Source organism: Microcaecilia unicolor, chromosome 6 (genome assembly GCF_901765095.1).
Source record: "Microcaecilia unicolor chromosome 6, aMicUni1.1, whole genome shotgun sequence".
In the NCBI taxonomy this organism is placed as follows: Eukaryota; Metazoa; Chordata; class Amphibia; order Gymnophiona; family Siphonopidae; genus Microcaecilia; species Microcaecilia unicolor.
In genome coordinates this window covers 339228545-339241609 of record NC_044036.1, presented here as the reverse complement: position 1 = coordinate 339241609, position 13065 = coordinate 339228545, and the positions used below count along the sequence as shown (strand labels likewise).

The following is a 13065-nucleotide window of genomic DNA, read 5'->3' as shown; positions in this document are numbered from 1 at the left end:
ATATCTTCTGCTTATACTAATTGTATACAAGATCCTGTCATGACTATGTCATAACTACACTCTGTAAGCCACATTGAGCCTGCAAATAGGTGGGATAATGTGGGATACAAATGCCCCACTCTACATGGTAAACCTAGTGGACCTACCGCCCAGAAACGCCAAGAGATCAGCCCGCAAATTCCTCAATTTGAACTTCCCCAGCTGTAAAGGACTCAAATATAAGCAGGCATATGCCACTACCTTCTCATACAGAAGTACACAGCTATGGAACGCACTACCCACAGCCCTGAAAACCATAGACAATCTAACTAACTTTCGCAAATCCTTGAAGACACATCTCTTCAACAAAGCCTACAAAATGAACCCTTAACGACACAAATCACCACCCAACTCATTCAAGTATCAAAATGCAACTCCTACACCACCCTATCTAACACCTACTTCTTTAATTCCTCATATATCTTCTGAATACTACCGATTGTATCTTAGATCCTGTCATGACTATGTCATAACAACACTCTGTAAGCCACATTGAGCCTGCAAATAGGTGGGATAATGTGGGATACAAATGCCCCACTCTACATGGTAAACCTAGTGGACCTACCGCCCAGAAACGCCAAAAGATCAGCCCGCAAATTCCTCAATTTGAACTTCCCCAGCTGTAAAGGACTCAAATATAAGCAGGCATATGCCACTACCTTCTCATACAGAAGTACACAGCTATGGAACGCACTACCCACAGCCCTGAAAACCATAGACAATCTAACTAACTTTCGCAAATCCTTGAAGACACATCTCTTCAACAAAGCCTACAAAATGAACCCTTAACGACACAAATCACCACCCAACTCATTCAAGTATCAAAATGCAACTCCTACACCACCCTATCTAACACCTACTTCTCTAATTCCTCATATATCTTCTGCTTATACTAATTGTATACAAGATCCTGTCATGACTATGTCATAACTACACTCTGTAAGCCACATTGAGCCTGCAAATAGGTGGGATAATGTGGGATACAAATGCCCCACTCTACATGGTAAACCTAGTGGACCTACCGCCCAGAAACGCCAAAAGATCAGCCCGCAAATTCCTCAATTTGAACTTCCCCAGCTGTAAAGGACTCAAATATAAGCAGGCATACGCCACTACCTTCTCATACAGAAGTACACAGCTATGGAACGCACTACCCACAGCCCTGAAAACCATAGACAATCTAACTAACTTTCGCAAATCCTTGAAGACACATCTCTTCAACAAAGCCTACAAAATGAACCCTTAACGACACAAATCACCACCCAACTCATTCAAGTATCAAAATGCAACTCCTACACCACCCTATCTAACACCTACTTCTCTAATTCCTCGTATATCTTCTGCTTATACTAATTGTATACAAGATCCTGTCATGACTATGTCATAACTACACTCTGTAAGCCACATTGAGCCTGCAAATAGGTGGGATAATGTGGGGTACAAATGTAATTAATAATAATAATAATAATAATAATAATAATAATAAATAGCGTTTCATCTGTCAATTACTAGCTCCGAACTTGAATGAGTTAGAAAATGAGTTTAGACTATCCTGCAGTTTCAAAGTTGTGCAGACAGAGGAAACGTGAGAAATCTCTTGCCGATTCCTCGCTTCTTTTTTCTTCATAAATAATTCTCAGCTGTGACTTTTGCTCCTTGTGTTTTTTTGTATGATCAGGGCGCTACTAGAGTGGAAGAGCTGGGACTTTTCAGTTCGGGGTCCAAGGTTTCACCTGGAGATTCAGGCCAAAGCCCCCGGGCTGCTCTCTTGCCTCGGGCCTGCGGTGCTGAAATGGACAGCGCCTCCATTGGCAAAGCAACCAAAGCGCGGAAGACACAGAAACGGAACCTTTCAACTAATCACCAAAACTATCGTCGGATTGTCGGTTTAAACTGCTGCATTAAGTATGTCTTATTCTTTTCTAATTTCTTGTTCACTGTCATGGGACTCTTGCTCTTAGGCGTTGGGGTTTGGGGTCTCATAGACAAGGAATCTCTGATCTCTGAGAAGATAGGTCACCTGGGCACTGATCCAATGCTGATCTTTGTACTTATCGGTCTTACAACTGGCACTGTGGCCTTTTCAGGCTGTATCGGGGCTCTCAGAGGAAATGCTTGCCTCCTGAAATTTTTCGCAATATCAGTTATTACCCTTATGATCCTAGAGGTTATAACCGGAATAATATTGTATACCATGAAAAATCAGATTAAGGATTTTCTAGAAGACACTCTTCTGGTGGCTGTCAAATTGTATCAGGAGGACGCCGATCTGAGGTTTATTATAGATGAAATCCAGCAGGGTGCAGAATGTTGTGGAGTAAAGTCGTATGAAGACTGGAAAATAAATTTGTAAGTACAACCCCCCCCCCCTTTTTTTTCATTCTAACATCATGGCAAAGCAGGGAAATGCCCTTTAACAGTTTGGATTTTAGTGGAATGTTTGACCTTAATGTTGTCTTAGGTGCAGCAAAGTCTTCTGTGTTCAGATTTACAGAAAAGGAAGCATTCGTAATTTGCATTGAACTTTTATACTTCAGGTTTTGTAATTATAGAAGCTTTAAAAGTACATATGTTGATCCTGGCAAAATGATGTTCCTGGGTCCTTTATCATTATTTCTAACTTACAAAAACCCATAAGGGGACCCAAATTGCCAACTGCACCTTAATTTTTCTGTTGCAAAATTATCGGATTGCCAAGGTAGATTAAACTCAGGACTGCAGAAAAATTATGTCAGCAAATTCTAGTGTACCCTGGCTATGTTATGATGATACCTGAAAACTGAATTTGCCATTCTTAATGACATTTTATTAGAATCCTGTCCTCTTCTTGTTACACAAAATGTCTGTCTGTCTTTGACCTTGTTTTAACTCCTAAACCAGGCTTAGTGCTATCAGGAAATGTATCCTTCTCCAGTGTTACTGATCTCACTGTTGATTACAACAGGTTTGGGGTTCACTGTGCATGGTCCAGAGGAGGTACCAGAACTGAAAAAGACAGTGAGCAAAAGAGTAGCCCAATCCACAGCAAGGATAGAGCTACAGAGGGGTTAGAAGCCGAAGCCACTCCCTCATCTGTGGAAACCCAATGCCATTACACTTGATTTTTGTTTTTTTTTACTATATTACCTTTAAAGGCATACCCTGGTTAGTGTTACATGCCAACATATAAGGGTATCTTATGTTTATGATTATTGGTATTTGATGAATTGCCTTTCTTCAGCGACATAACAAGGTGATGTACAAAACAATTGCCAGGATAATTTGAGTGAAAAGAGCATCATATATGACAGGATAGGATAGGGAAAGAAGGCAGGTAGAGAGAAAGATTAAGATTGTGTAGTCAGTGGATCCTCTGATGGCTATCTGGGGCATGGTGAACTGAGCAGGCCTTTTCAAATAAGTGAGTTTTGAGAAGGACTCTAAATTTAGGATAGGATCACTCCTGTCAAATCATGGAAAAGAGGGAATTCTAGAGTGAGTGGGCAAGCCAGAACTGGGCTTGTTTCAGAGGTGGGAGGCAGAGATGCTTGTCATTTAGGGAGTACAGTAACCTTGGGAGGGGGGGATAAGGGATGATCAGGGAGAATAAGTAGGGAGGGGGGGTATCTGAACAGAGTACTTTGTGCATGAGAGTCAGAATCTTCTATTGGATGCAATAAGGGCTAGTGAGCTAATGATGCTGAATAAGAAGGGAAGTGACGTGATCAAATCTGGAGGCTCAGGCAAAAATGTGAATGGCGGTATTTTGAATGATTTGACAATGTTATAGGCAGTGTTGCAGTAGGCCAGAGTACACAGTGTTACAATAGTCCAAGCATGACAAGATGAAAGCCTAAAGATGAGTCATTTGTGATGGGTCATCTAAATAAGGTCTGAAAGATTTAAACTGGCACAGTGAGCAAAAGGTTGCCTTTTGCTAGTGCTGAGATTTGTGGGATGAATGAAATTTCTTGATTGATAATTACCCTTAGATACTTGAAATGAGTTACCAGAGGAATTTGGGCATTGTGAAGTTGAGGGGATTGGGGTGGAGAGGTAGAAGAACCAGTAATCCAGCATGCAATGGTCTTAGACGGATTCAGAATGAGATGATTTTCAGCAAGCCAGGAGGCTACAGAAGACAATGCTTTTATTCAAGATGTGTAAGTCTGGGTTGATCAGGTCCGTCTCATGTAGTAGGAGAATATCATCTGCATAGTACAAAGCATAAATACCTAAATCTTGAATCAGATTTGTGAGGGAACTGAGAAAGTGTTGTTTTTGGTCGTGAGCCCTTGGACCTAGGCCAAGGCCTAGGGCAGACTGAGCTCATGCTAGTACACAGGCAAAAGGCAAAGAAGCCCAGCATGCTCAGGGAGACCAGAGAGCACCACCAGAAAGGAAAGATAGAACACTCATATGGGCCGCAAGACCGAACAGAAACCCACACGTAACAGAAGCCAAACATATGGGCCGCAGTGCCGAACTGGAACCCAAACAAACAAGAAGGAAGGGGAAAAGGAACAGAGCAAAGTCCCAGAAGGGAATACTAATTAGGCCGCACACACTGCACAAAACACAGTCACCAATGAAAGGTCACAAGACCAAACACACAGGTACTCACAGTAACAACAGCCAGTAAAGGTTAAAGGGAAACCACACAAAGAGGCAGCTCAGGACTGTGCCACACAGCTAAAACAGAAGAGCAGCCCAAACAGGATTCAAGCAACAGATACAGCAAGTAAAAGGTAAAAGGGAAAAAACACAGAGAGGCAGCTCAGGGCTGTGCCACACAGCTCAAACGGAAGAGCAGCACAAACAGAATTCAAACAACAGATACAGCAAGTAAAGGGAAAACGGGAAACCACACAGCTCACAGCTGAGCTACAGCACAAGCTGTCACAAAGAGCAAATACAGAAAGCAAAGGGTTAAAAACTAACCACACAGAGAGAGAACTCACTACCACAGCACAGACAATGGATAATCACAAGGTAAGCTCACAGCTGAGGGAATTAACGCTAGAGAACCCTGTGCAAGCAGAGGTAGGTTTAAATAGGGTCTAACATCTGACATCATCTGCCTGAGACATCAACCCAATCCCTGACATAGCCAATCAGGACTGAGACCCTTCGCTACCATGCTTGCCCCAGTAGGATCATAACAGAAAGATGTTGAATAACAGTGGGGCAAGCACAGATCCTTGGGGAACACCGCAGGGCAATGGGCACCTATTGGAGGAAACGTAAGCATAGAAGATGTCAAATGTGTGAGCCTTGAGAAAGAAGTGAACTATGAGTAAACTACACCCATAATCCCCAGGTTTCTTAGTCTTCAAAGAAGAAAGTCAGGGTTGACAAGGTCAAAAGCAGCAGTTAGCTATAGGGAGACTAGACTGGCAATATTTCCAATATCTAGCTTGGTGTGGAGGTCACTCAGAAGGCCAGTAAGAATGGTTTTGCAGCTATGACTTGGATGAAATCTAGATTGCAGCAGGTGAAAAATATTGCTAGCATCAATATGATTTAAAAAGTTGTCTAAAGATAACTTGTTCTGTGATCTTAGAAGCAAAACATAAGTTAGATGTAGGGCAGTAGTTGGATGCAAGTTCTGAGTTCAGAATTGGTTTCTGGAGAACTGGTCTGACTACTGCATGTTTCCAAGTAGATGGAAATACCCCAGAAGAAAGATTGTTAGAGACCATGATTAGAAGAAAGGGTGTAAGACAATGCCTTGGAGTAGTAACCCATGAGGATGGGATGGGGTCAAGGGAGCAGGTGGTCGATCAGACAGAAGTCACAAGACTGTCCACACTTACACCGTAATGCCTCAGATTCATAAACCAAATGTTTGTCCAGTGGCAATCCTAGGTCAGCTGCCACCCGGGGCGGATCGCCGCTGCGCACCCCCCCCCCCCCCCGGGTGCAGCATGACCCCCCCCTCCCCGGCGCATCAAGCCCCCTCCCCCCCGGTACAATGACACCACCCAGGTGCATTCTTGGCTGCTGGAGGGTGCAGAGAGCAGCCTCGCGCCTGTCGGCTCCACTGGCTCCCTGCTCCCTCTGCCCCAGAACAGGAAGTAACCTATTCCGGGGCAGAGGAAGCAGGGAACCAGCGGAGCTGACAGGCGCGCGGCTGCTCTCTGCACCCTCCAGCAGCGTGCGCCCGGGGCACACCGCCCCCACCACCCCTCCCTTGCTACAACACTGTGTTTGTCATAATCTGGTGTAAGAATTGAAACACTAGCTTTAAGATAAACTTGTCAGTCAGTAGTCAGATCTGTCATTTGAGATATACATTGTTTACCAACCATTCCAATTCATTTCAATTATTAGTATGCATATCCTGCCTATCCAATAAAAAATATGTACAAATAAAGCAATACATTTTATTTTGTTACATTTGTACCCCACGCTTTCCCACTCATGGCAGGCTCAATGCGGCTTACATATTGTATACAGGTATTTGTACCTGGGGCAATGGAGGGTTAAGTGACTTGCCCAGAGTCACAAGGAGCTGCCTGTGCCTGAAGTGGGAATCAAACTCAGTTCCTCAGTTCCCTAGGACCAAAGTCCACCACCCTAACCACTAGGCCACTCCTCCACTGTTGCTACTATTTGAGATTCTACATGGAATGTTGCTATTCCACTAGCAACATTCCATGTAGAAGTCGGCCCTTGCAGATCACCAATGTGGCCGCACAGGCTTCTGCTTCTGTGAGTCTGACGTCCTGCACGTACGTGCAGGACGTCAGACTCAAAGAAACAGAAGCCTGCACAGCCTCCTTCTACATGGAATGTTGCTAGTGGAATAGCAACATTCCATGTAGAATCTCCAATAGTAACTATTTTATTTTTGTTACATTTGTACCCCTTACATATTGTATACAGGTACTTATTTGTACCTGGGGCAATGGAGGGTTAAGTGACTTGCCCAGAGTCACAAGGAGCTGCCTGTGCCTGAAGTGGGAATCAAACTCAGTTCCCCAGGACCAAAGTCCACCACCCTAACCACTAGGCCACTCCTCCACTAATAACAAAATGACAATACAAAGATACACCCTCCCCTTTGCTTGATATACATGAAACCGCAAGTTCTAGCTCTGTGGGTGCAGTGTGTGTGAGTAAACTCCTTTATTGTGTCCAGAGAAGACTATTTTGTACTGAGCTTAGCATTCACCATTGTTTTAAAAAGTTGGCTCCTCACTATGATGCTAATATTCTTGTGCAATGTTTTAGGTATTTCAATTGCACTTCCCTGGGGGTCCAGGCCTGTGGTGTTCCTTCCTCCTGTTGTATCGACCCTCTGGAAAATGGGACCATCCCAAATTCACAGTGTGGCTTTGGAACTCTCACCATGGACACGGTAGTAGCTCAGAACATCGTTTACCTCGATGGGTGTATGCCACAGATAATCAAATGGTTTCGCATGAGCATGGGGCTGGCTAGTTCTTCCATGGCAATTCTTCTGACTGCTGAATTAATTAGTCTTCTGTTTGCAACAAAACTTCTGAAAGACTTTGAACTGATTAAAACTTTGGGGTAAGAAGGTGAAAACTGATGTGCATTTTTAGATTTAATTACATAACATTCCAATCCAAGATCAAAGCAAGTTACAATTGGGTACGGATTGTGTAATCCTGTCCCTTGCCCCTGGGGAGGGGAAAACACTTCAGCTCTAGAGGCTGGAATAAGAGAGACAATCAGACTTAGGTATAGGCGCAACCAGTAAAAATCTTTATTGGTATCTCACTGAGCCAATACAAAATAATTGTTCTCTCTGGAGCAGGTTGTCACACAGAAAACCCAGGCGCAAAGACTTAATAACAAAACTGCTCAGCAAAAACTTTCTTAGCCATCACATATATACTGTTGTAAGTTTCGTTTCTCCTAAATCATGTGATTTCTCCTAAACTAACTTATGATCATATATGGATTTTCCTGTTTCCTTCCATCACACAATATAGTAATATACAAAAATGGCAATTTCCTCTATTCTATCATCCTCTCCTACTTGTGTTCACATGCACACTTTGTGGCAATTGGCTAATTCCTTATCAGTAAAGCGTGCTCACAGCGTGCAAAAACCATGTACCAAGCTAGTATGAAACACCTGCCAGCTTATAATTGAAAAATAAAAATGCCTATATTGCGACCCAAATCGGGAGATAGACGTTTATCTCACAAAAACGAATAAAGCGGTATAATCGAAAGCCACTAGCTTTTCAACTGCACTCCGTCGCGGATGCGGACAAAGTTGATGGGGCGTGTCGAAGGCGTGGTGAAGGCGGAACTGGGGCGTGGTTATCGGGCGATCAGAGATGGGCGCCTTTCGCCGATAATGGAAGAAAATATGCGTTTTTAGCGAGAATTTAGGGCACTTTTCCTGGACCCTGTTTTTCCACGAATAAGGCCCCAAAAAGTGCCCTAAATGACCAGATGACCACTGGAGGGAATCTGGGATGACCTCCCCTGACTCCCCCAGTGGTCACAAACCCCCTCCCACCACAAAATATGCTGTTTCACAACTTTTTATTTTCACCCTCAAATGTCATACCCACCTCCCTGGCAGCAGTATGCAGGTCACTGGAGCAGTTATTATGGGGTGCAGTGGACTTCAGGCAGGTGGACCCAGGCCCATCCCCCCCCACCTGTTACACTTGTGCTGGTAAATGGGAGCCCTCCAAACCGCCCCCCAAACCCACTGTACCCACATGTAGGTGCCCCCCTTCACCCCTTAGGGCTATAGTAATGGTGTAGACTTGTGGGCGGTGGGTTTTGAGGGGGATTTGGGGGGCTCAACACCTAAGGGAAGGGTGCTATGCACCTGGGAGCTCTTTTACCTTTTTTTTTTTGTTTTTGTAAAAGTGCCCCTAGGGTGCCCGGTTGGTGTCCTGGCATGTGAGGGGGACCAGTGCACTACGAATCCTGACCCCTCCCACGAACAAATGCCTTGGATTTATTCGTTTTTGAGCTGGGCGCTTTCATTTTCCATTATCACTGAAAAACAAAAACGCCCAGCTCACAAATTGTCGAATAAAACATGGACGTCTATTTTTTTCGAAAATACGGTTCGGTCCGCCCCTTCACGGACCCGTTCTCGGAGATAAACGCCCATGGAGATAGACGTTTTTGTTCAATTATGCCCCTCCTGGTGTCCTTCTTCTCTGAACACATATTTCCATTGGAACATCTTGGAGTCGCAGGGTCCTCAGTCTCTCATCACCACCAAGGTTTAATCACATTGTATCTGCCATATATGGGCTGCATAACCTCATTTCCTCCCAAGTGTCACCTTGACATGTAACATGTACTTTCCATTTACTGAGAAAGCACTGTAGCTTACATGCAGCTGCAGGAAGAAACTGAAAATATGCTGATAACAGCAAGGCTAGGAAAACCGAGGGCTAGCAGGGCCACATTACAGGCCTAGTATAGGAAGGAATATACAGATGTTATTTCCCTGCCCATGTGGGATTACAATCACTTCTGTAAGGAAGAGTGAAGTACCCTGTTTAAAGGTACAAGGAACATCGATGACAGGTGGGATTTGATCTCTAGCATCCCTAGTTCTAAGCCTGTTGCTCTAATCACTATTCTATTTCTACATTTTTAAGGGTGCTGTTTTCTTTCTACTTAAACCAGCTAACTCTCCCCATGTATATACAGAAATAAATAACTATTATTATTATTATTTGTATAGCACTACCAGACGCACACAGCGCTGAACACCTGATACAAATAACTGTGACTTTTTTCCAATAATGGTATGAATTATTTGTTTTGACATATCCTATTTGTGGAATAAAATATTTTACAAACTGCATGTTCTAATGGAAAAAGTGAATTCAAAATAACATCTTTGCAATGAGGGGAGGGGGATTGACAATTGAATGGTTTAAGGATTTACTTATGCAATACTCTGAGACAGCTGTAATCCATGTGTCTCAACCAGGGGATTAACATATACATAGTAACATAGTAGATGACGGCAGAAAAAGACCTGCACGGTCCATCCAGTCTGCCCAACAAGACAACTCATGCGTGCTACGTTTTGTGTATACCCTACTTTGATTTGTACCTGTGCTCTTCAGGGCACAGACCATATAAGTCTGCCCAGCACTATCCCCGCCTCCCAACCACCAGCCCCGCCTTTCACCACCGGCTCTGGCACAGACCCTATAAGTCTGCCCCACCACCGGCTCTGCCACAGACCGTATAAGTCTGCCCAGCACTATCCCCGCCTCCCAAGCACCTGCCCCTCCTCCTAACCACTGGCTCTGGCACAGACCGTATAAGTCTGCCCAGCCCTATCCCCGCCTCCCAACCACCAGCCCCGCCTCTCACCACCGGCTCTGGCACAGACCCTATAAGTCTGCCCCACCACCGGCTCTGCCACAGACCGTATAAGTCTGCCCAGCACTATCCCCGCCTCCCAAGCACCTGCCCCTCCTCCTAACCACTGGCTCTGGCACAGACCGTATAAGTCTGCCCAGCCCTATCTCCGCCTCCCAACCACCAGCCCCGCCTCCAGATCTTGACTAAGCTCCTGAGGATCCATTCCTTTGGCACAGGATTCCTTTATGCTTATCCCACGCATGTTTGAATTCCGTTACCGTATATTATGGCTGAACTAAAGAAGACAAGGATAAACATGAGGGAGGGGGGGAGAGAAACCAATGGATAGTTGCAAACAAAGGTTTCTGCATCCCAGTCTAAAAAAGGAGTTAGAGAAAGATGATGGTTAATAAAAAGTTAGGACTGGCACACTTCTTGAAGTTTTTTTCTTGTTTGTTTAAAATGCATAGTGCTACTTTTTGAAATTATGTAGCCGCACCTGTTAAAAATTCTAAAGTCCAATTAAACAACAACAACAAAAATCTGAGGAAATTGCTCTATATATAAAACACATGGACAGAGGAAAATAGATGTACGTTTTGCAGCTGTTGAGTTGGCCCTGTGTGGTCAGTGATCTACACTGGTCCCTAGTGTCTTCTGAGAATACCTCACCAGCCTTTATAATACAGAAAACTAGCCACAGTGCCAGTGCCGTAGTGAGGGCGGCGCCACCCGGGGCGGTTTCGCCGCTGCGCACTCCCCCCATGGGGTGCAGCACGGCTACACACCTCCCCTGGGTGCATCCCTCCCGAGTGCATTCTTACCAGTTGCGTGCGTAGGAAAGGAGCTGGGCGGAGGGCCGGTCCGCCCCGAGTGTACGTCGCTGGGAGCTGCGTCGGCTCAGTTGGTTCCCTGCTCTCTCTGCCCCGGAACAGAAGTAGTAACCTGTTCCGGGGCAGAGGGAGCAGGGAACCAGCGGAGCTGACACCCCCAGCTGCGTGCACCCGGGGCGGACCGCCCCTCCTGCCCCCCCTTCCTACGCCACTGTATAGTGCTAACCAAGGAGGCTAGATTGAGAACAGATGGCATTAGCCATCTAGCCCATCATGTGGGCAGAAGGGAGTAGGCGGAGCTTGCCAGCATTTTAGTTCACCAAAAACAATGGCAAACACTATTGAAAACAATAGCAAAAGATTATTAGAAATAACGGACCTGCCTATGCATGGTCCACCTGTAAAAAGTCTAAAGCTGTTCCAGTTGGATAGGCAGTGCCTTAAAAGGTGGAGGATAAAGGATATATATTTTTTTTTACTTATTTGACAGCTTTTTTTTAAATTGAAAGCTTCCCATATCTAGATATATATCATGAAATAAAATTGAATTTCACTAAAATAGCTTAAAACTTATTGTAGCTGGTAGAAATACCAGTTATAAACTCTGTATTTTGTACTAAGTTTTCTACACTGTTCTACACAATTCAGATGGCCAAATCTCAGTGAGGATATCCTGTTCCCTGACAGGTTCATCTAAACTGTTGTTGTAACCTGCCTTAGGAAGCTTGGTGTTATAAAGATGGAGCATATTGTAATTACAAGGAAGTAAAATTAAACTCTCCTTTCACTGGGGCACATGGAATCACATCTTCACCTCATCTGTTTTGTAGAAGTTTACATTTTAGAAACACAAATGGATTATTCTGGTTTGAGAATATTTCAGGGACAAGTGGTTTTATAAGTCAAAATAATAAACATAAAGATTTTGTTTCATGCAGACCTCTCGTTTGTTTAAACAAAAATGGGCTATAAGCCCCTAAAAGGGTCCATTAATTTTCCTATATTTTGTTCTTGTGATGACTTATACTTTGTCAAAACCGCAAAACTCTTATCTTTTCTATCTGGTTGATAATAAAAGGAGCTCATTGTGAACATTATCCACCTTAAAAGGTTGTTTTGTGGCTGTACATGAGGAATTGTGATATTGCATATAGAAGTGTATGTTTGTGTTCCTAGTCATGCATTCAAAGATTATAATCCTTTCAAGAAAGCCAGTTAATTGCTTAACTTATTAGTGGAATATAAGAACATAAGAGTAGCAATATTGGGTCAGACAAATGGAGTGGCCTAGTGGTTAGAGCACCTGTCTTGCAATCCAGAGGTGGCTGGTTCAAATCCCACTGCTGCTCCTTGTGATCTTGGGCAAGTCACTTAACCCTCCATTGCCTCAGGTACAAACTTAGATTGTGAGCCCTCCTGGGACAGAGAAATATCCAGAGTACCTGAATGTAACTCACCTTGAGCTACTACTGAAAAAGGGGTGAGCAGATTCTAAATAAATAAAGATTCTAGAATTCTAAAGAATAACAAGATTCCATGCAGAATTTCAAAGTGTAGCAACATTCCATGTAGAACCCCAAAGAGTAACAAGATTCTTTGGGATGTTGGGATGGAGGAGTGGCCTAGTGGTTAGAGCACCTGTCTTGCAATCCAGAGGTGGCCAGCTCAAATCCCACTGCTGCTCCTTGTGATCTTGGGCAAGTCACTTAACCCTCCATTGCCTCAGGTACAACCTTAGATTGTGAGCCCTCCAGGGATAGAGAAATACCCAGTATGCCTGAATGTAACTTACCTTGAGCTACTACCAAAAAAGGTGTGAGCAAAATCCAAGTAATAAAATAAATGGTCCATCTAATCCAAAACCCAAATTGTGGCAACA

At 44.1% G+C, this 13065-nt stretch overlaps 1 protein-coding gene across 1 annotated transcript; it reads left to right on the top strand.

Moving 5' to 3' along the window:
• The first annotated feature begins 1831 nt into the window (after nt 1-1831).
• TSPAN10 (tetraspanin 10) lies at nt 1832-7577 on the top strand. Its single transcript, XM_030206873.1, has 2 exons — nt 1832-2388; nt 7255-7577. The coding sequence occupies exons 1-2, from the start codon at nt 1832-1834 to the stop codon at nt 7559-7561; spliced, it is 864 nt and encodes a 287-aa protein (XP_030062733.1). The 3' UTR covers nt 7562-7577.
• Nucleotides 7578-13065: the final 5488 nt, after the last annotated feature.